At 40.4% G+C, this 24,554-nt stretch overlaps 1 protein-coding gene across 1 annotated transcript; it reads right to left on the bottom strand.

The window, feature by feature from the left end:
• Positions 1-11,645: 11,645 nt before the first annotated feature.
• Positions 11,646-23,986, bottom strand: LOC149442129 (uncharacterized). The gene is made up of 4 exons (XM_089656492.1): positions 23,853-23,986; positions 18,919-19,593; positions 17,002-17,052; positions 11,646-11,862 (listed from the first exon to the last, which is right to left on the bottom strand). Exons 1-4 carry the CDS (start codon positions 23,890-23,892, stop codon positions 11,729-11,731), a joined length of 900 nt encoding a protein of 299 aa, XP_089512618.1. The 5' UTR covers positions 23,893-23,986; the 3' UTR covers positions 11,646-11,728.
• Between the last annotated feature and the right edge of the window lie 568 nt (positions 23,987-24,554).

Raw genomic sequence — 24,554 nt, 5'->3', positions numbered from 1 at the left:
CAGACCAGCTAGCCAAAACATTCTAGAGAGTGTCCTCAGTTCCTGTGCACAGAGATGCGGGGCGGCCATTTTGTTGTAGTTGTAGTAATAAATAATATAGAATATAGTAATATAATAATATTAGAACATAGTAATGTGGAATATAATAAGTAAAATATAATATAATATAGTAACATATAATATATTGAAATAGTAATATGGAATCTAATATAATAAAGTGATATATAATAATATAGTAATATAGAATAGAATACAAAAATATGGTAAAGTATAATATAATGATAAAGTAATATATAAAATATAACAATATTATAATAATTTAGTAATATATCATTGATATAATAAAAAATATAATAATCATTTAGTAATATATAATATAGTGATATAGTAATATAAAATATACAATAATATGGTAACATATAATATAAAATAAAATAACATAATATAATAATATACAATAATATAGTAATATATAATATAATAATATTGTAATATAGAATATAATAAAATATAATAATTTAGTAATATAATAATTTATAATAATATACAATAATATAGTAATATATAATATAATAATAATATAGTAATATATAACAATATAGTAATATGTACTATAATATAAGAATAGAAATATAGAATATAATGATATCGTAATATATAATTTAGTCACATACAATATGATACAGTAATATAGATTATATAATAATAATACAATATAATAATATGGTAAAAGAGAATATGATATAGTAATATAGAAGAAGCTTAGTTTAGCTGGTTTGAGAGAAATATTTGTTTAGTTGTATTCAAAATATTGACTTAATTTTTACTTAAAATAGGCATTCTTCTAAAGAATAACTTTATCCCTTGACTGGATTTGAAAAAATATGATGGGTGGTTGTGTGTTTAATCTAAGCGGGGTCACCTACTGTAAGTAGGAACTGTTCAGGATGCCCTGGACAAGGTAGATGATGCGTGAGGCTGGCAGGCTCACACTATCTCAATGGTGCCATCAATATAGCAGCAAAGTCCTACACATACCTGGGATTGTCCCAACATATTTTTGGCATCGCCATTCTGCCACCCCAAACTACCTTGGGCCCCCTTCTTCACAACTCTGCTGCACACCCGCCCTGCTTTTACCACTCTGCCCTGCGAATACAGCAGTGAAGTCTCATTCCAGAATCATGGGAAGCTCCAGCAACAGCTTTGCCATCCTCAATGACAGTTTGGTCCAGGAGGCTGTGGCTAGGGAGAGCCGCAGACCAGGGCTACATAAGTAAATACTGTAAATATAGCACTACCCCTTTAGGAGTTGCTATTGATTTAGGTCCCCCTATAGTCCTGCATAGCTGAGCAGTCTCCATTCTCCACACAAGCTTGCAGTTGAAGTCATAAATCAGTCTCTGAGCATTTGTTTTGTTGTTTATTGAGGAGATTTAGAACTGGGAGAGGGTAAGGGGGGTACAGGATGCTCAAGGAAACCGATAGCTGAGGACAAACTTCCTAGAACTTTGCACAAGCTTCTCTTCTGCAACACAGTCCCTGTTTGAGAACTAGCCAACGTCTCCTTGATGTACCTCCCCAGACCATAGATGAAATTCTCCTCTTCACCCAGCAATCTGGAGGTCTTTTCCTGAGCAGGGGATCTGGCTCCTGTCCCTTTAAATAGATGAACAGTCACAGAAGGGGGCTAATCTGGTTTCCCACCAAAGTGTTCCTTCCCCTATCCACCTAGGGGGTGCAGGTGTACTCACTCAGGTCCTATCCTGTACCACTTATGGGTTGGCTGCTGCTACCAGGCCTACCAGCTGGGCTGCTCCTTCCTTGGCATGCAGGTGGTCCTCGCTCAGGGGGCCAGTGAACTCCGATTTTTCTGCCTTTCCAGCTCCAGGCTCTCAGGCAGCCCTCTTTCTTCAGCCTCACATCTTCCTTCAACTCTTACTCCACACTCCCATACTCCTGCCACTGAGCAGGCTCCCAACTTTTAAGGGAGTCCCAGTCGCTTTGCCAATCCTTCTGTTGGGGATTGGCTGAGGTCCATCAAGAGTGCAGCCAGCCACTCCTCAGAATCTGAGGAGGCCTTCCTCCAAAAGCCTCAGAGCAGGGGGCAATTCCAGAAGGGCTGGCCTGCAGAGTCTCGCCCTGACCACAATTTGACCCCACTGGCTATTACACCTGAGCTGCTAAAAGCTCCTGTCTAACCATTAGGATTAGCTAAATTAGGAGGGTACTACAAAAATATTAGTTAAAATTCATACCCCAGTAGTTGCTTATTACATCTTTCACTATTGCTGGCTTCTTCTCTCTCAGTGCTACTTGCCTAAACTTAAGAGTCTTGATGGGAAATAGTGGTCACTGCAGTTTGTGTCAGTCTGTTTGCTTGGAGAATGGAAGGCAGAAAGAGCAGGAGAGTGCCTTGCCACCCTACACTACAGGGCTGTGTGTTTCTTTAGATGCACACAGTGTAGGGAGTAAAACGCTACTCCCTGCATGCAAAGGTGGCTCCATAGGATGCTTCCAAAAAAATTTGCCACCCTGAAACAGAAAATCTGGGGCAGCGGTAAAGGCTCCAACTTAAACTGGAACATAGGTGTTAAATGTAAAGAAGGTACATATTCAGTAAGTGATGAAATCAGCTGCTGAATGTCCTTTAACCAATTACAAACCCAGAAGCCTGCAATGTACTGTGGTTGGGCAGCAACGTACAGCTACCTCTTCCAGGTACAGGGTGCGTGCCTGCTCCCCTGCACACTGACTCCCCCTGTGATTGTACATTGCGGGAGTTAGTCAGCATGTCCTGGCCTATGATTCATGGCTGATTGGTTGTGTCCAATCACAGCCCAGAGCCCTGTGTTTACAATCAACACAGAGGTCTGTCCAGAGGGAACAATCTGTCTGTTTCAGAGAAATATTTAGCAAACAGCAGCACATAATACACATTACACATTTTTAGGTACACATTTAACCCCATTGATTACCTGAGATGTTAACTCCATCCCAACCAGTGTCATTAGTACAGTGACAGTGTATAGTATTATCACTGATCATTGTATTAGTGTCACTGGTGATGTCAGTGGCAATTAGTCAGTTCCCACCCAGTGTCAGTTAGTGTCAGATTGCCCACCACACTATTACAGTCCCACTATAAGTTGCTGATCACTGCCATTACTAGTATAAAAAAAATAAAAATTCCAGTATATATAACATAGTTTGTAGATGCTATAACTTTCACAGAAACCAATCAATATACACTTATTGGGGTTTTGTTTTACCAAATACATGTAAAATAAATTGAATAACTCAGGAGCTAACTATGGTGAAAAGAAAACAAAAAATTGCAATTAAATACTGTAGCCGCTAGTGCACACAACCCATGTCTCAGTGGGGCAAATTATACAATCATAATGTGAAGTGAAAAAATGCTGCGCTACATGAAACAAGGGTACAAACCTTATATAGCCAAAAAACAAAGTGAAAAAATAAAAAAAATATATATTAGAAGAAAAAATTGTAGAAAAGATATTAATTTTGAAATATATATATATATATATATATATATATATATATATATAAAAACAAAAACCACACAAAAATAAAAAATGAGGAATATTTTTAAGTATAAATCAAACAAAAGTCATTAAAAAAATCAAGTTCAATCAATAAAGTGTTCATTCAGTGAACCCTCCTTTAGATAACAAAAAATATGTGCATTTGTCATCAATTCCCATGCAAAGACATCCTGCACCATATATCTGCTCACCTCATGCAGTGTGACCTCACATTATACAATGTTACGGTCTAACTGCACTTTTGGTCCCATATGGACTCAGAAGATCAGCTTGCTGATTGAAGACTCCAAAGTAAGCTCCCTCCTGATAAGCGTCTTTATATCAGCCGTATTCCTCATTAAAAATAACTCAACATAGTGCTTTATCCTTTTAAACTTTTATTCATCAATCAAACATAAGAAATACACTCACGTTCCAGAGGTGTATTCTGCACCAGGTATGATGAACATCCAGTGATGTACTGATTAGACACAAGATGGCAGTATCAGCACAGCAGCAGAGTCCTGTACACGCTCAAAACAGATACCATCACTTTGTAATGCAAGGCAAAGCACGGGTGCACTTAAAGCAGGCTGTAATGTCATTTCAAGAACCGTTTGTAGAGTACTACAATCATCTGCATCTGAATGACATCATCTGCACACTCCTCCTCGACGCGTTTCGTCACTTGTCACGTGACTTTATCAAGGGGATTAAATACAAGATGGCAGTATCATCTCAGCAGCAGAGTCCTGTACATGCTCAAAACTGACACCATCCGTAATGTAATGCAAAGCAAAGCATTTTGTCACTAGTCACGTGACTTTATCAAGGGGAGTGTGTGGATGATGTCACGACGTTGCCATTCATCAGGAAAGCGGCTTGTAGTACTCTAGAATCGGCTCTTGAAACGACATTACAGCAGGCAATAGCATTCATTGAGTGGGTCTGTGCTTTGCCTTGCATTACATCACAGATGGTGTCTGTTTTGAGCATAAACAGGACTCTGCTGCTGAACTGGATGTTCATCATACCTGATGCAAAATACACCTCCGGAACGTGAGTGTATTTCTTATGTTTAATTGATGAATACAAGTTTAAAAGGATAAAGCACTATGTTGAGTTCTTTTTAATGAGGAATACGGCTGATACAAAGACACTTATCAGGAGGGAGCTTATTTTGGAGTCTTCATTCAGCAAGCTGACCTTCTGAGTCCATATGGGACCAAAAGTGCAGTTAGACCGTAACATTGCATAATGTGAGGTCACACTGCGTGAGATGAGCAGATATATGGTAGAGGATGTCTTTGCACAGGAATTGATGACAGATGCACATATTTTTCATTATCCAAAGGAGGGTTCACTGAATGAACACTTTATTGATTGTACTTGATTTTTTGAATGACTTTTGTTTGATTTATACTTAAAAATATTTTTTATTTTTTGTGTGGTTTTTGTTTATATATATATATATATTTTTTTTTTTTTTTTTTTTCTTTCAATATTAATATTTTTTCTACTATTTTTTCTTCATATATATACAGTGGGGATCGAAAGTTTGGGCACCCAGCTAAACATTTGTATTAATGTGCATAAAGAAGCCAAGGAAAGATGGAAAAATCTCCAAAAGGCATCAAATTACAGATTAGACATTCTTATAATATGTCAACAAAAGTTAGATTTTATTTCCATCATTTACACTTTCAAAATAACAGAAAACAAAAAAATGGCGTCTGCAAAAGTTTGGGCACCCTGCAGAATTTATAGCATGCACTGCCCCCTTTGCAAAGCTGAGACCTGCCAGTGTCATGGATTGTTCTCAATCATCATCTGGGAAGACCAGGTTATGTCAATTTCAAAGGTTTTAAATACCCAGACTCATCTGACCTTGCCCCAACAATCAGCACCATGGGTTCTTCTAAGCAGTTGTCTAGAAAACTGAAACTGAAAATAGTTGATGCTCACAAAACTGGAGAAGGCTATAAGAAGATAGCAAAGCGTTTTCAGATGTCAATATCCTCTGTTCGGAATGTAATTAAGAAATGGCAGTCATCAGGAACAGTGGAAGTTAAAGCAAGATCTGGAAGACCAAGAAAAATATCAGACAGAACAGCTCGCAGGATTGTGAGAAAAACAATTCAAAACCCACGTTTGACTGCACGATCCCTCCAGAAAGATCTGTCAGACACTGGACTATAAAGAGATACTTGTACAAATATGGTCTTCATGGAAGAGTCATCAGAAGAAAACCTCTTCTACATCCTCACCACAAAAATCATCGTTTGAACTTTGCAAATGAACATATAGACAAGCTTGATGCATTTTGGAAACAAGTTCTGTGGACCGATGAGGTTAAAATTGAACTTTTTGGCCGGAATGAGCAAAGGTACGATTGGGGTAGAAGGGGCACAGAATTGAATGAAAAGAACCTCTGTCCAACTGTTAAGCATGGGGTTGGATCAATCATGCTTTGGAGTTGTGTTGCAGCCAGTGGCACAGGGAACATCTCACGAGTAGAAGGAAAAATGGATTCAATACAATTTCAGCAAATTTTGGATGGTAACTTGATGCCATCTGTGAAAAAGCTGAAGTTAATGAGAGGATGGCTTCTACAAATGGATAATGATCCTAAACACACCTTGAAATCCACAGGGGGATTACATCAAGAGGCGTAAACTGAAGGTTTTGCCATGGCCGTCACAATCTCCTGACCTCAACATAATTGAAAATCTATGGATAGACCTTAAAAGAGCAGTGCGTGACAGACAGCCCAGAAATCTCAAAGAACTTGAAGACTTTTGTAAGGAAGAATGGGCAAAGATACCTCAAACAAGAATTGAAAGACTCTTGGCTGGCTACGAAAAGTGTTTACAAGCTGTGATACTTGCCAAAGGGGGCAGTACAAGATATTAACTCTGCAGGGTGCCCAAACTTTTGCAGACGCCATTTTTTTGTTTTCTGTTATTTTGAAAGTGTAAATGATGGAAATAAAATCTAACTTTGTTGACATATTATAAGAATGTCTAATCTGTAATTTGATGCCTTTTGGAGATTTTTCCATCTTTCCTTGGCTTCTTTATGCACATTAATACAAATTTTTAGCTGGGTGCCCAAACTTTCGATCCCCACTGTATATATATATTTTTTTTTTCACTTTGTTTTTTGGTTATATAGTGGATTGTGCCATTGTTTCATGTAGCACAGCATTTTTTTTTACTTCACATTATGATTGTACCAAAGACATGTAGCTGAATACATTTGGTCTACATTTTTTGAAGAAATTAGATTTTTTTTTTATTGGATATACTTTATAACAAAAAGTAAAAGTATTTGGTTTTTTCGCTTTTTTATGGTCTATTTTCCTTTATACTGTATAATAAAAAACCCCAAATACCACCAAAAGAAAACTCTATTTGTATGAAAAAAATTATATGAATTTTGTTTGGGTACTGTTTTACATGACTGTGCAATTACCAGTTAAAGGAGCACAGTGTCGAATAGCAAAAAATAGCCTGGTCATGAAGGGGGTAAATCCATCCAGAGCTGAAGTGGCTAAAAAGACTGAGGTTCAATATCACATTATATGGAGGTTTTAAATGTATTTATTTTTCTATTGATTCAAATTGATAGACTTTTAACTGTCTTGCTGTACTTAGGCCACCTTCAGAAAAGTTTAGGCTGCTGCAGACAGATGCGGCTGAACAATACCTGGATTCAGCAGCACTCTGTGCTATGACCGCATTTAAACTGGATGACTAGGTGCATTGTATGTGGCCAGCGGACACTAGCCAGGGACGGTTAGAGGGTCTATTATGCTATTTAATATTGTCTGTACCATGTTTTTTAGAAATTGTACGTATAATAACATTTTGTCTACGTTATTGGATGAAGTATCCTCAACGTCCATTTGACTACGAGATTATTTTCTTTATAATTAGGTGGTTTATTGAGCTCCCAACTCCAGTTTTTCTTTTTCTTTTTTTATTGCTTATATTACATGCTAAAATTCTTCCAACCCATTATTTAAACCATTTGAAAAGTTTGCTTTGCCAAGATGGCATTGAAGCCTCCTTGCCTGAATTTTATGTAACATTATGACATCAGTTTTCTCAGGACTCATCTAAGGTAAATGTTTATCGGTAATATTTGGGGACAGAACGGCAAGGTTTGGGATCATCAGCATAACCAAGATCTTTCCGTTCAGCCTGCTGCATCACCTATGCCAAGGCAACCTTAGGAATACCAGAGCATAAGTCAAGTATATATATTTTTTATTTTTCTTATAACGGGTGTATTTACATAGGGAAGGGGTCTACAGATTAAGCAGACCTTGCATTTTGATTTATTGTCTGCTTTAAAGCAGTATTAAATCCCAAACCAAAAATGTATACAGTATTACAGCTTACTATTTTAGATGTAATGGCTCCATTAATTTTCTTTTTTAGGTGTTTTTAACCGCTTCCCGACCATCCACTCGCAATGTACCCATATGTCGCTCTGGCTGCACTAACACGGGGGGGGGGGGCGCTGTGGGTTCGAGCAGGCACACAGCGCCCACCCCTGACTGCTGTGTTAGGCGGACACAGCAGAATTAAGATCCCAGTGAACGGGATCACATGATCACAAGATCACAATGTAAGGAAAGCTGATATGAATCAATCTCATTCATAACAGCTCTGTTTCAACTGGATCAACTGTGGGTGTAGGATTATAACTTTTTTTTTTTTCTGTGGTTGAACTGGATGGACTTTTGTCTTTTTTCAGCCAGACTAACTATGTTTCTTTTCCTAGTGAGCTGTGATTGGCCCACAGCTGTCACATGATACACAGGGCCAATCACAGCACCCTGTACCATGTGACCAGCTCCAGCCAATCACAGATCACTATCTTAATCTGTCAAAAACCTAACTCATTCATGACAGTTCATGAATGAGTTTGGTTCTGATAGCAAGCTTTGCATTGCAGGAGAAATGATCTTTATTTCTCCTGCAAAGCAAAGTGTAAAAAAAAAAATCCCTGATCACCACAGTAGTACAATGTTACTATGGTAACATTGTACTATTCTGATAAAAGTATTAAAACATTTTTTTTAATGTTACAAAAATACAAAATACCATATTGAGAATTGAAAAAAAAAATGTAAGATTTTTTTTTAACTACTTGCCAACTGCTTACCTACATTTTGCAAGCAAGCAGCGGCTCTGGCCAAAGTGACGTAACCTTACGTCGCTTCCTATTTCAGGGTTTGAAAGTGCCTGCACCCCCGCTCCCCCCACGTCAGTCCAGGGAGAGAAGAGAGAACACAGCACAGAGTAAAAGCACCACTACATTTTACACACACACACATTTAGATTAGCACATTTAACCCTTTGATTGCCCCTATTAACCCTTTGATCATCCCGACACTCAGCCAGTGCCATTGGTAGTGTCAGTATATAACATTTTTAAGTGATCATTTCATTCCTGCCACTAGTGACATCAGATGTCAGGGTCAGTTAGCATCCCACCCAGCCAGGGTCAGCCAGCGTTAGATTGCCCACGAACAGCAGGAAGGAACATCCTCCCCTCCTGCTGCCTTCCACAGTTTTCTTGGGTTCTCCTGTTCCACAGAGGAACCTGAGAACGCAGCCGGTGTTTCTGCAAGTTGACCATAGAGCTGATCAGAGACCAGAATGACTCCAATCATCTCTATAGTCTAATAAATCGGAAGCTACAAACATTTCATCATGTCAGTTTCACAGGATGTAAACAGCGCCATTTGTAAACTGGGAAAGCATCTGATCACACCGATCTTGGTGAGATTAGATAATGTAAGGGGAGAGGAGATATCTAGAGTCTGCTAGACCCCAGATTTCTCAAAAAATAATATATGACAATGCCCATTGAAGTTATAGAGGATATTTGCATTCCCTGTGATAGCATTAAGAGTGATTAAAAAAGAAAATGAAAGGGACAGTGTAAAAATAATTAGACGCGTGCATGCAAAAGCGTTGACCCCGTGCTGGTATGTTAAAAGCGGTTGCACCATGCATATGAGGTATTGCCGCGAATGTCAGATCATGGGCAGTAATTCTAGCACTAGACCTCCTCTGTAAATATAAATTAGTGACCTGTAAAGGCTTTTAAAACATCACCTATTGATAATAAAAATGTATGTACTTTGTTGCCATTGCACGGGCATGCGCAATTTTAAAGCATATTATGTTTGTTATCTATTTACTCAGCATAACAACATCTTTTATACTTTATCAAACAATTGGGCAATATATTGTGTTTTTGTGCATCAAAATTCTAAAAAGTGTACTTTTTCCAAAAGATTTGTGTCTGAAAAATCGCTGCGCAAATACGTGTGACGTAAAAATGTCAACACCCACCATTTTATTCTCTAGGGCCTCTGCTTTAAAAAAAAAGATATAATGTTTGGGGGTTCAAAGTAATTTTATAGCAAAAAAAAACGTTTTTTCATGTGAGCAAAAAGTGTCAGAAAAGGCTTGGTCTTTAAGAGTGGATGATGTGTGGCATAGTAGAAGCAATTCCTCCAATGACCCCTTTTGGAAAGCAGACACTCCAAGGTATTTGCTGAGAGCCATGGTGAGTGTTTTACAGATCTCATTTGTTGCCACATGTTTTTGGAAAACAAAGAAAACAAAAAATTTATCTTTTCTTTTTTTTTTTTCAAAACTCTGTGACAAAAATTATATCTGTAAAATACTTACCATGCCTCTTATCAAATTCCTTGGGGTGTCTACTTTCCAAAAAAGGATCATTCGGAGGGGGGGGGGGGATTTGTACTATCCTGGCATTTTAGAGCCTCCAAAACTGTAATAGGTAGTGGGAAAGTGATATGAGGAAATATGCCCTTTAAAAGCCTGGAGGTGCTAATTGGATTTTGGGTGCCTTTATGTAGCTAGGCTGCCAAAAAGGCTCTCACATGTGGTATCCCCATACTCGGGAGAAGTAGGAGAATTTGTTTTGGGGTGTTATTCCACATATACCCATGGCATGCATGAGCAATATATCATTTAAGTGACAACTTTGTGTAAAAAAAAAAATTGTCATATTTAAAAAATTTGTGGCAAAAAATAAAATGTTCCATGGACTCAATATGCCTCTCTGCAAAATCCTTGGGGTGTCTATTTTCCAAAAAGGGGTCTTTTGGGGGGGGAGTTGTACTGCTCTGGCATTTTACCATCTCAAGAAATGTGATAGGCAGTCAGAAAGTAAAAGCTCCGTAAATTCCAATACATACCGGTATACACCATAGTTTGTAGATGCTATAACTTTCACACAAACCAATTAATATACATGTATTGAGATTTTTTATTACCAAAGACATGTAGCAGAATAAATTTTAGCCTAAATTTATGACTAACTTTGAGTTTATTGAATATTTTTTTATAATCAAAAGTGAAAAATATTGTTTTTTTTTCAAAATTTTTGGTCTTGTTTTGTTTATAGCACAAAAAATAAAAACTGCAGAGGTGATCAAATACCACCAAAAGAAAGCTCTATTTGTGTGAAAAAAAAGGACATACATTTAGTTTGGGTGCAGTATTGCACGACCGTGCAATTACACTTCATATCTTAGGGTGTCCCCATTCTGGATGGAGGAGCAATGGAGATGCCCCTGGAAAGCTGTATTGACAATTTTGGGAGAGGATAGTGTTAAATGCACAGATTTAGATGAACTTGACTAATTATAAAGCCAAACTCTGGCTAACACTTTTTAGGCAGTTATGGCAACATTATTGGTTTTTTTTTGTTGTTGTTTTGGAACAATGATTTTAACCACTTGCCCTCTAGAGGATTTACCCCCCCCCCCCCCTTTTTGACCAGGCCATTTTTTGCTGTTCAGCACTGCACTATTTCAACTGGTAATTGCGCAATCGTGCAATATTGTAACCAAACAAAATGTATGTCCTTTTTTCACACAAATAAAGCTTTCTTTGGGCGGAGTGATCGGTGACTATGGATTAAAAAAAATCTCTTTTAAAAAATGAAAGAGAAATATTATTTTTTGGTTACTGTTGTTACATACATCACACAGTAAATAAACATACATACTGTAACATAAACAGAACATACATAGACGCATGATTTGGAAATATTACAAACTGGTTTATTGTAAGCTATACTGCCTCTTATCATTCAGCTTCATAGCAGGGAGAAGCCTGTTCATTTTATAAGCCACCGAATACAGGCCAGTACATTTGCAGCACAGCTATCCAGGTCACCAGCAGGTCGAAAATGAATAGTTTGAAGACGATTATTCTGATGGCCAGGACAAGGAGGAAATCCTGCTTTATATGAAGCACTAAAGAGAACACAAAAAGAGTCATTTAACATTATTATTATCCAGTATTTACAAAGCGCCAACAGTTCACTCAACGCTGTACATTACAAAGGGGGACAGAACATGTGACAGTACAGTAACAATACTATGCGATGCACGAGGGGTTCGAGGGCCCTGCTCCTTGGAGCTTACAATCTAGGAGGGAGGGGATAGTGGTACGGGAGGAGATAGCTGTGGGGGATGGAGTGGTAGGGAGAGTGGAGGAAGTCGGCAAATTAGCAGGGGGTGGGGTAGGCTTCCCTGAAGAGGGGGGTTTTCAGGGTACCCCTAAAGGAAAGGAGAGTAGGTGATAGTCTGATGGGTTGGGGCAGGGAGTTGCAGAGAATGGGTGACACCCTGGAGAAATCCTGGAGGCGGGCATGGGAGGAGGAAACCAGAGAACTAGAGAGAAGGAGGTCTTGTGAGGAGCGGAGTGTGCGTGTTGGGTGGTACTTGGATATTAGGTCGGTGATGTAGTTTGGGGCAGTATGGTGGACAGATTTGTACATTAGTGTTAGGATTTTAAATTTGATCTGTTGCGCAATTGAAAGCCAATGGAGGGATTGGCAGAGGGGGGTGGCGGAAATGGAGCGGCTGGTAAGGTGAATGAGTCTGGCTGCCGTATTCAGGAATGACTGAAGTGGGGATAGCCTGTGGCGAGACAGGCCAGTGAGGAGGGAGTTGCAGTAATCGAGTCATGATATAATGAGGGAGTGGATGAGCTGTTTAGTGGTTTCTGGGGTTAGGAACATGCGGATTTTGGCGATGTTGCGGAGGTGGAGTCTGCATCAGTTTGTTAATGATTGGACTTCGGGCTGGAAGGATAGGTTGGAGTCCAGAATGACACCAAGTACTCTGGCCTGCGGGGCGGGCCTGATAGTGGCATTGTTGGACGTGATGGAGAAGTCAATAAGGGCTGGTGTGCGGGCTGGGGGGAAGACTAGGAGCTCGGTTTTGGAGAGGTTCAGTTTAAGGAAGTGGAGCGACATCCAGTCTGATATGTCATTCAGTAGGTTTCGGGCGGAGACTGAGGGGGTGAGGCGAGGGGTTGAGAGATAGATTTGTGTGGTGTCGGCATAGAGGTGGTAATTGAAGCCGTGAGAGTGTATGAGTTGGCCAAGGGAGGAGGTGTAGATGGACAAGAGAAGGGGCCCGAGGACGGAGCCTTGAGGGACCCCAACAGAGAGGGGGAGTGAGGGGGAGGTGGTAGCGTTATAGGTAACGCTGAAAGAGCGTTGTGATAGGTAGGATGAGAGCCAGGAGAGAGCGGAATCTCTGAGGCCGAGGGAGTGTAGTTTTTTGAGGAGGAGGAGGTGGTTGACTGTGCCGAAGGCCGCGGAGAGGTCAAGGAGTAGGAGCACTGACTAGTGGCCATTAGCTTTGGCGGTTAGAAGGTCATTGGGGAGTTTGAGTAAGGCAGTTTCGATGGAGTGTAGGGGACGGAAGCCGGACTGTAGCGGAGCAAGGAGGTTGTTGTCGTTGAGGTGAGAGCTTAGGCAAGTGTAGCCTAAGCACTCGAGGAGTATGGATGTGAATGGGAGCAGGGAGATGGGTCTGAGGTTGTTCGGGTCATTGGGGTCCAGGGAGGGCTTTTTTAAGTATGGGGGTGATGTGTGCATGCTTCAGTGGGGAAGGGAATGCGCCGAAAGAGAGGGAGAGATTAAAGATATGGGTGAGGGAGCGTAGGATGGAGGGGGAGGGAGGTCGTAGGAGTTGTGAGGGGATAGGGTCAAGGGGGCAGGTGGTGAGGCGGGCATTAGAGAAGACCTTGGAGACCTTGGAGTCGGCGAGGATTGGATGAGAGGGTCTTGATGAGGGTCAGGAAGTAGGCTTGCTTGGCGGCGTGGAGGGAGGAGGTGTAGGTGTGGAAGGCAGATTTATAGCGGGTGAAGGCTTGTTGGGATCTGGTTTTGCGCCATAGTCGCTCCAGGGCACGACTGTGTCATTTGAGAGTTTTGGTGTGATCAGTCTGCCAGGGCTGGAGCGGTTAGGATCTGATGTTTCGTGTGGTTAAAGGCACTATTGAGTCAAGGGCTTTTGACAGCACATTGTTATAGGCAGTCATAGCCAGGTCAGGGCAGGACAGAGGGAGGATGCTGTCATGGAGTTGATCACCTGCAGAGTGGAGGGGGGCAGGGTTCAGGTTGCGGAGGTTACGGCTGGTGGTAGTATGACATTTGGAGGGGTAGGCGTTAGAGGACAAGGAGATAGAGAAGGTAATAAGGTTGTGGTCAGAGAGAGGGAAGGGGGTGTTTGTGAGGTTGTGGGGAGTGCAACGGTTGGAGAAGACAAGGTCCAGGATATTTCCGTCGGAGTGGGTGGTGGATTGTATGCACTGTGCAAGTGCAAAGGAGGAGGTTAAGTGGAGGAGTTGGGATGTGGCCGGGTTGTCAATGTTGACAGGGATGTTGAAATCCCCAAGGATGATGGTGGGTGGCTCGGAGGAGAGAAAGAAGGGTAACCAGGAGGAAAAGTCATCAAGGAAGCAGGATATGGGTCCAGGAGGCCGGTAGATTATGACAATCTTCAGGGGGGTTGGGGAGAATAGTCAGATGCAGTGGGCCTTGAAGGAGGAGAAGGATAGAGGGGGGGGGGGGTTTGGGAGGACTCGGAAGGTGCTCTGTGGTGACAGGAGCAGACCAACCCCACCACCTTTACGACCGTTGGTTCTGGGTGAGTGGGTCCATGTGAGACCTCCATAGGAGAGTGCTGCAGGGGAGGTGGAATCAGTGGCCTGGATCCAGGTTTTTGTGATCGCTAGGAGGTTAAGGGAGCGGGAAACAAAGAGGTCGTGGATGGCGGTGAGCTTGTTGCACACTGATCAGGCGTTCAGGAGTGCACACGAAAATGGGGTGGTGGTTTTAGGGAGCAGGTAGGTGGAGGTGGAGGTGGCCGGGCTCCCAGGGGGTGGCAGGTGGGAACACGGAGGCGACCGGAGCAGTTGATTATGCGACTGCTCCGGCCGCCATCTAGGATACATTAATTTAAGGTTTTTTGTATATGTGGACAGTAATCCTATGAAGTTAGAATCATAAAGCAAGGTTTTCAATATAATGCTGTTTTATTTAACTCCCTATTTATTCAAAGTTGAACTCCAGGCCAAACCTTTTGATTTCAATTTTGTATAGCAAAAGAAAGCATCAGGTTCTCTGCCAGGTTTTTATTGCTGTCTGGTGACAGTGTGATCAGATTTCCTGTAGATAAATATTGGGAATGCACTCCAGAGAGCAGAAACAGGGAAGTAAGCTGGCAATGTCAGGGGAGTCACATGGACATGACGTGAAGGGAAATCCCACTAGCAGAGACACAGGCAGAAATAAAAACATGACAGTGGATCTTACCCCTCCCCACTTTAAATAAAAGCTGTTAAAAATATTTCAGCTTTTTTTCTGCTTTAAAGTTATCTTGTACTTTAATGTCAATAATAGGTAAGTTTGCTTTATATTAAGCACCATACTTTACTTGCCTTCCCTCAGTGTCCGTGCCCCTGTCTGCCATCAGAGAACCAAGAAAAACACGGTACCCCTGAGAATGGGGAACAGGGGACACTCTTCCTGCCTCTCCATAAAGCAGAATCTATCACATGGAGTGGGGGAGTGGGGAAGTGGGGAAGAGCTTTCTATGTTACAGTTTTGACTCTCAAATTCAACAAGAACCACATAGGGTCTGTGGTTGTCCCCACAACTGGCACCTGTACATGATAAACATGATGAATATTTTCTATTTTTTTTACCACTCACAAGTATCTTTATTTCTAGAGGCTGAATTGCTGAAGTTAGGAAGGAAAACAATTGAAATACAGAAACTGAATGATTTGCTACAGACTAGAAAATCTATATGACATATTCAGGCAAATACATTGATTTTCTTATTACATTTAAAAAAGTGTGTGTGTATTTGTGTGTGTGTGTATATATATATATATATATATATATATATATATATATAGTGACGTCCCTAGGGGGGGTGCAGGCCATACCGGGTGACACCATCACAGGGGGTGCAGGAGCAGAATGCAAGAAGATCTTCTGGTCTCTATGAAGGTCCTGGCCTGTTATTGGGGTGATCCCAGATTCCCGGAACAGTGACAGCTGCCTCCGGTGTAGCGGTAAAATGAGTATCCCATGAAGATATGTATCCCCTTAAGTTGCTTTGCATGTGCCGGTTTCAGGCCGAAGAAGCCGATCTCCATCTTTAGCACAGAGCTGCCACAGTTAACCCCTTACAGGCTGAAAACTGCTGAAGCTGATCCTGTGGATCACTATGGGTTACAAGATCAGTTAACCCTGTATAGGTTCAACCAAGCTGCAGAATAAATTTGGGGCCAATCATACATCTCCTTGATGGTATGGCATGATGGACAAGTACTCTCTCTGCCTGTATTTTCGCAGCATTGAGGACATCATTGATCCTGACCACCATGATGCCTCCACCATGCTTCACTGTTGCCTGCAGACACTTATTGTACTGCTTTTCAGCCCATCACGAACAATCTGCCTCCTGCCAAAGCCATATATTTATTATTTTGACGTATCAGTTCAGAGCACCTGCTGCCATTTTTCTGCACCCCATTTTCTATGTTTTCATGCATAGTTGAGTTATATAGCCTTGTTTCCATGTCCTATGTATGAAAAGATTGGAACTGGGGTGCAGAAAGATGGCAGCTTGTGCTCTGGACTGATCTCAACATTGTGGAGTCTGTCTAAAAAGACAGAAGGGTTTTAGGCAGCCTACATCCACAGAAGATCTGTAGTTAGTTCTCCAAGATGTTTGGAGCTCCTTCAAAAACTGTGTGGAAGTGTACCTAGGAGAATTGATGCTGTTTTGAAGACAAAGGGTGGTTAACACCAAATATTGATTTGATTTGGATTTCTATTCTGTTCATTTACTTTCCATTGCGTTCATTGATAAAAATAAACTATTAACACATCTTTTTCTGAAAGCATTCCTAATTCACAGCATTTTTTCACACCTGCCTAAGACTTCTGCACAGTACTGCATATTTAAAGAGAGAGAGAGAGAAAGAGAGAAAGAGAGACCTGTGAAAAGACTACAGTTTTCCATACTATTTATGGAAACTAAACAAAATTACATATATTAAGGATAAAAGAAATTCCATACCTAGCGCTGTAGAAAAGTCTTCATCATAGCACAAAGAGTGGCTTGATTCTCCTAGAAACAATAAATGCTAGAGTAATAACTACTATTTTTACTTTCATGCATACAATACTTTCCAATGGACACTCATGGAATTTTATTGGGAGATCATATGACAAGTGTAAAGGAAAAAAAATACCTAAAAAAAATGGTCAGAGTACAGACATTGAGGGTGGGGGATTTACTAAAACTGGAGAGTGCAACATCTGGTGCAGCTCTACAAAGAAACCAATCAGCCTCGAGATTTTATTGTCAAAGCCTAATTGAACAAGCTGAAATTAGAAGCTGATTGGCTACCATGCAGAGCTGGTTCTGAGTGCTTCAGTTTTAGTATATCTCCCCAAGTGACTCAAACCTTCTCCTAAATTCTTGTATTACCAAATAACTGAAATAGTTAAGGATGCAGCAGCAAGACATTGCACAGGCTTCTACAGGTAAAAATGGTCAGAGTACAGACATTGAGGGTGGGGGATTTACTAAAACTGGAGAGTGCAAAATCTGGTGCAGCTCTGCAAAGAAACCAATCAGCCTCGAGATTTTATTGTCAAAGCCTAATTGAACAAGCTGAAATTAGAAGCTGATTGACTACCATGCAGAGCTGGTTCTGAGTGCTTCAGTTTTAGTATATCTCCCCAAGTGACTCAAACCTTCTCCTAAATTCTTGTATTACCAAATAACTGAAATAATTAAGGATGCAGCAGCAAGACATTGTACAGGCTTCTACAGGTAAAAATGATCCCATGGGTAGAGATCACCCCAATGACATCTTCATGGGATATAAGAAACCACTAATGTAACTAGCATTCATTCAGTTTGGTTGGACACATTCCTTAAAGTGAACTGTGTTTGCTACAAATGTAATAAGCAGGTACCTACAGGAGTCTGTGGGGGAATTTACAATTCGGAACAGCTGTGCATAGTAACCAATCAGCTTCTATGCTCAGGTTGCTTAGTTAAACTTTGAAAATGAAAGCTACCAGCTGATTGGTTATTAAGCACAGCTGTTCCAGATTCTGTCTAATCCAGTTTTAGTAAATTTCCCTCTGTGTGTATTTTCAGATATATTGAAGGCTCTTTATTAAGCAGAGATTGACTTCAGGAGTTAAAGGTGAAAGTTGTGGACTGGAGATTCAAGAATTACGCCTTAAAGAACTTGTTTTTCAGATTTTTCAGTGAGTTTATTAGGTTTAAATGGAAATTATAGTGTATTTTTAGTTCATCTTCAATTGCGGGGGCATTATTTATTTAATTTCAAGCAACTAGAGGTAAGTCAACAGCCACAATAAGATTGAATTAATTTGAAGGCACAGATCAAAATTTGTTGGCCAAACAGAGGCTGCACTGCACAGCAGTAAGCAGAGTCTGCATATGTAATAGCAGATATGGCTGCCATTATGTACATATATTTTTATAAACTACATGTAAAAACTTGTTTTTCAAAATATTAACCCAGTATGTTTACATTGTTAATGTAAGATTGACCTCTTTCATATCAATATAAAAAACATTGGAAATACTATACATACCCTTTAAAGCAGACTTTGTACTAACAATCAAAGTGCACTTTACAGATCAGGGTCCCTCTCCCATGGGAAGCTGTGGGGGAAAAGGTTAATAAATACAGGTATCTTACATCCATCTTCTGTAGTGTAGGGGGTGACATCATGCTCCTTCAGTAAAGATCCTAGGGACTGCTGAATATTCCAAATCTGCCAAGAAGTCACTTCAGCACAGTGCAGGAATGTCTTCTCATGAAATTCTGAATAATCATCATTCCCCAGGATCTTGATGGAAGGAGTGTGATCTCACCCCGACAATGAAGAAGCCAGGGGTAAGTTATTTTTTAGTTTTATTCCAAACAGATTTTTTCTTTTTAATTACCTGTGGGGGTAAAATCGCTGATGTCAACACTTTCATCTTCAGCTAAAAAGCAGGAGGCCGCTGAGTCCCATAATTGGAGGCTGTCAATTGGTAGACGTAAATGGGCAAAATTATGGAAATTTCCAGTTGATACAGGTTGACCAATGTGAGTATTGAGGTCCTGCTGTGAATCTGAGGTAAGGGAGTGAGGATTGTTTATTTCAGTTAATGCTGGCTGAAGGATAAGACCACTTTGACGAAAGGGTGAAGCAACAAAATGGCTGGCTTCTTTGCTAGAAGATAAGGAGGTCACCACAGAATGAAGAGGCATATTCAGTGAAGTAAAAGGAGCAATTATGGGCAGTCTCTTAATGGACAAAGATATGGAAAGTTGAAAGCCAACATTCCTAGTAGACAAAAGTGAGGATGGACCCCCGGTAGATGGAACTACAAAGACAGGAGGTTGGTCATTGCTGGATGGAAGGATGTACTGCTGGGTGGAGGATGCTGGCATGATGTTCATTTGAATGCCACCTAAGCTCCTTTCATTGGTTTCACTTACATTTGATATCCACACTTTGAAAATAGCATCTGGCCTGCTGTTCACCAAACATAGGAGATTGACCTGATTTTGCCCATTGTCCAGCACGCTCCAGACCACAGTCATTGTAGATGGGAGAGGTAGTGTCCAACACCCTAAAAATTAAAGATAACTGTTTAGACAGTAGGTAGCAGACAGGTATGAAAATAAAAACACTTTAGTCATAGACTAAACCATGATTAAAAAGCAGCAGGAGAAAAGCAAGTTCCATCCTATGCAGAGTACTGCATCTTGTACTACTCACTGGTCCTCTACAGTTATGTGGAAGATCTGATTTCCTGACCATTTGGTAGGTTACTGAGGCTCCAGCATCCAACTGTGGTATACAGACTTGACTGCATATTGATTTCAGAAAGTTACCAATTTAGTTTGAAGAACTCTAGGGACACTAAGGTAGGATCTTCATTAAAGTAGGAGGTTTGCCTTGGCCTCTTTTTTACCAATCTTTCTATGCATGTGTTACATGGTTACACAGTTTGTAAGTTTAGAAAAGACACATGTCCATCAAGTTAACCAATACAACATAAAATAAATGAGTTTTTGGTGGTTTTCTTTAATGTCATCCTCCCCAGGAGCACATACTCACCTTTCCTTAACTCCTTCGCTGCTTCATTCATCCACCAAAGCAAAGAAAATGCCCAATACTTCAAGTGATACTACACCAGACCAACATATAATGTATAATCGCCTTCCTTGAAAATCCACCTTTCTTGGTTTCCTGGCCAGTCCCCAAACTGCTGCCCCTTGTCTCCTGTTTGTGAATGGCTCCATTGCCCAGCTGCCTACAAAGGAGACACTCAAACATGTCCGTACCCCGGATTGTGTGCATCCATTAAAAATGCGCCATGCTGCAAGCCACAGCCCCACTCCCTCCTTCTAGCTCCTGACAGATGCAGGAGCCTGGTACTTCCCTCATCCCTCTTCTACAGCCAGGGAGTTTGGGAGACTGAGCAAATCATGGGGCAGCAGTGACAAGAATAGCAGGTAACTGTTTGGGGCTGAAGGGGATTGTACATTTACTGGGATGTTTCTTAACTTGAAGGGTCAGTTTGCCTTCACCAAAAAACTGCCTAAGAAGGTTAGGGGTGCCTGTAGACAAAAACAAACTGTGCAGAATTGACTAGGATTGGATTCATTCCCTAGCTATAGCTATATGTAGGGCATTCATGAACCTGCCAATACCTGGCTGAAAAACTCCCAGTGATGTTAGGACATTACTAAGACACTCCCAGCCATTACTGCTCATCCCTACCATCACAGGACAGAGCTTTCAAACCCCTGCACATCTGTGGTCCATTGACAGGGGAGAGAGAGCATATGTGAGGGCATTTGAATTGGCAGGGAGTGTGTTAGCAATGTCCTAGCAACAAAGCAGGATAGGATGATGCCATTTCTGGAAGTTTTTTGGCAAGGCTTCAGGAGATACATAAATGGCCTACACCTGAAGCAAGGGCATTATTTAACTTTAGTCAAAGATGCAAAGTTTTTTTTATCTATAGGCACCGCCTACCTGCATAGATAATTTTTTTGGTAAAGGTGAGCTAAACGTTTAATGCTGTGAATGCATTAAGGTAAAAAATGCTTTTCATTTAGTACTACTCTCAGGATTCCTGTGTCTCTTTGGTACTCCTTTGGCAAGATTTTTCTGCCTGGGTTTTCAGTTTTAAACACTGCTGCAGCAATTCTAAGGAGCTCTCAATCATCCTGCCAAATTATTTATATTCATGATATAAAAGGGAATGCAGCAATTGGAATGAAACGCTAAGGTGACTGGGGTTGGATGTGGAGTGGGGTGGGGCTTTATGGGAAGAACTAAAATATCTGGCATGGAGACCTCATTGGAGTCTATTATTAATATATAAAGCATATTAGTAGGTGTTAGATCCGTTAAGGCTAAGTCCTGCCATTGGGTTTTTAGGCAACCACCTGTGAGTCATTGTCCCCGTTAATGGTTTATTTATGCTCCAGTGGGTGGGGCTAGAGAAAAGAGAGAGCATCAGGAGTGTTAACCATGGAGCAAGTGGGTGGCTTCCCTCTGTCGCAATGGGCCTTAATCATGCTACATCATGTACCTTGTTAGAAGGCACCTTCTTGAGTATAAGAGAACTAGACAAAAGGAAGACCGATCATGTGACAAATTAAGCACTGGACTATGCATTAGGATTGATGCCTTATGTCATTTTAAGTGCAGGAGAGAAGAAGTATGTTAATTTATTTTTTCTTCTATTAACTTCCAACATTTGGTGGATAACCTACAATGACCGTCTGAATCTTGACCATTCCTCTCTCTCTACATGACTACAGGTACAGCCCACCCTTTTGCCATGTAACGGACTACACCACACAAGAATCCTCCCTGACACCCATCCCATTCCCAGGCAAATCCTTTCCCCTTTCTCCCTTTCCTTCACTGCCTGCTGAGGAGTCTCGGCAGCTCTTTTGTATTCTGCTTCCCTTTCCCTCTAACATGGTGTTCTTCCTCAGGTCCCCTTTTACCCCTTTCTTTTTTTTTTTCTATTTATTTTTTTCTTGGATTGAGCTAAGTTTTGGCTAGTAGCCTTTTTTGCCACTGGACTGCTCTCATAGTTGCAATGTTTAAATATTGTATTTGTCAGTACCTTTGGCCTGAACTGTGACCTTCTTGTGCTACTGCAACATATCTAATGGAATTGTAAATATTTTTTGGCCTCCGATGTTCTTTGTACGTTGCTTTAACATCTTGTGCTACCTTTCTACAAAAAAACTAAAAACTCAATAAAATACTTTGTAAAATAATTTTCAACTTTTGGAGTAACATCTTAGTTTTAATTATCTGAACCCAATGGGACATTCTTTATTATGTGCCAAGATGAAAAAGAGAGGGTGAAGGTGGGGACTGTTCATTCAGAAAGGGCTAGAAAGGTCTGGTCTTCACTCATACCTAGAAAGGGGAGAGCAGTGAAGATCATACTCATAGGCTATGTCTGGATTAATGGGACAATAAGTCCCAGCAATATGTGTACAGGGAACCAGTAAAAGCCAGCCAATGGTTTGCAGAGATTATCCTGGAAAAAATTGCTTACCTCCATTGACTGAAGCCTGTGTTAAGTAAGCTTTGGTAGTAGTAACTGTGCACCTTGAGCGAAATATAATTTGGCAGAAAATTGTTTAACTAGAATGGTGTTCTCTATTCCAGGCTCAAGCAGGCCTTCCACTTGGTCGCAAGCATATGTATGGATGGATGAATTTATCCAACTAGCAACTATCTATAACTGAATTATCTCTTTGAGGGTTGACACTTTCAAGAGATCTGCTCTGACAATAACAGTAAAGCCAGGAACACATGACGTAACCTAAAATCTATTAGGATTGAAAACAAATATATATATAAATATTAACATGGGCTCATATGAGATCCTAAATAGCCATAAAAGCTGGATAAAGTTGTATAAAACCGTGATTAGGTACATTTGATTTACCTATTAGATCTATAAAGAATGGATAGCTGCCGTATACTTTAACAATCTCTTTTTCAATTAGTTGTTTTACATTTTGACTGTATTTTTATTTTTTTGTACCAGTGAACCTAAGTTAAACTGATGCCAAAATCAGAAAATCAGGGAGCGACCATTGCTGTCTACTTTAGAATATTCCAGTTGCCTGGCTGTCATGCTGATCCTCTGGTTTCAACATTTGCGGAATCAATGACCATTAACAAGTAAGAAAATAAAATTATTGAAACAAAAAAGATTAAACACAACACCAAGGCAACTGGCATTTTTAGAATGAGAGGTCAAGCAATGGCAGCCTCCATGTTTCTTTTGTAGCTGGGTTCCTTATAGGCTTGCTTCACACCTTTGTGTTGCGGAAACACACGGTAACGCACAATCCACATTTAGATGAGCTGGTAAGGTGCAATGGGGTGCCATTCAATCAAAAAAAAAAAAGTCACATGCTGAAAATAATTCTCTAAATAGCAAAAGCTTGTGATTTCTAGTTTTAGTGAATTGAACCTATCCTAGGATAATGTTTTACATTTGATCTGTCAGATGTAGAAAATTTAGCAAAGCCCGCTCAGTGACTGTCTAACTGACCAATCAGAATTTGAATGAATTGTTGAGGGAGGCCCTTACACAACATCATCAATAAACACATACTGTATTTGAGAGATCAATTAAAAAAACAATCTGAGTATTGCCTACGTAAGTCATTTGTGCTACATGATATATTTTATGAAGTAACCTTGCATTTTCCCTCCTCTATATAAAGGAGACTGAAAACACATCACATACAACTAAAATTGCTGAATAAACCAAACAATCTCTAGTTATGATCACATTTTAGCAGGATTCCAAATAAATAATATTATACTTACCACATATCATGAGAAGTAGTAGGGGACAAGCAGAGGACATAGTCTGCACCAGGACATCAGTGGCATGTATTATTATGGAGGGATGTCCCTGTTCTTCTGTGAAGTCTTCCGTTAACCCACGTTCACATCTGTGGAGCCACCTGCTAAGAAAACCACCACCACATCAGTTCTGGCTCATGAATAATTAGCGCTTTAAAGCAGAACTTCAGTGTGAGAAATTAACTGCAGCACTTATACTGGTAAATGTCAAGATTTAATTTTTTTTTATATTATTTCCTAAACAACAATTTGTCAATAAATATAGTTGAACATTAGACATACCATACAAAACAATATACAGTATTTCCTTAAAAACAGTAGCTTTTTATGAACCATTTATTAATGTAGCAATTAACAACATAGCATTTTCATTTTAGAATATTCTTTGTAGTTGATCAGTCACTGAAAACAAGTGGTCTCCAAACTGCGGCCCATTGCTTGCTTTTATCCAGCCTTGGGGTATTATAACCCCCATTCTCAGCAACAGTGAGGCATATTCCTGCCACTGACACTGACAGCGGGGCACTAGTCCCCCCACTGACACCAACAATGGGACACTAGTGCTCTCATTGACACCAATGATGGAGCACTATTCCTCCCACTGACACCAACAATGGGACACAATTGCGCTCACTGACATCAATGATGGGGCACTATTCCTCC

Source organism: Staurois parvus, unplaced genomic scaffold, assembly GCF_062004578.1.
Source record: "Staurois parvus isolate SC_StPar_1 unplaced genomic scaffold, SC_StPar_1.0 ptg000910l, whole genome shotgun sequence".
Lineage (NCBI taxonomy): Eukaryota > Metazoa > Chordata > Amphibia > Anura > Ranidae > Staurois > Staurois parvus.
The sequence above is the reverse complement of the archived record's forward strand: the minus strand, read 5'-3'. Positions and strand labels throughout refer to the sequence as shown.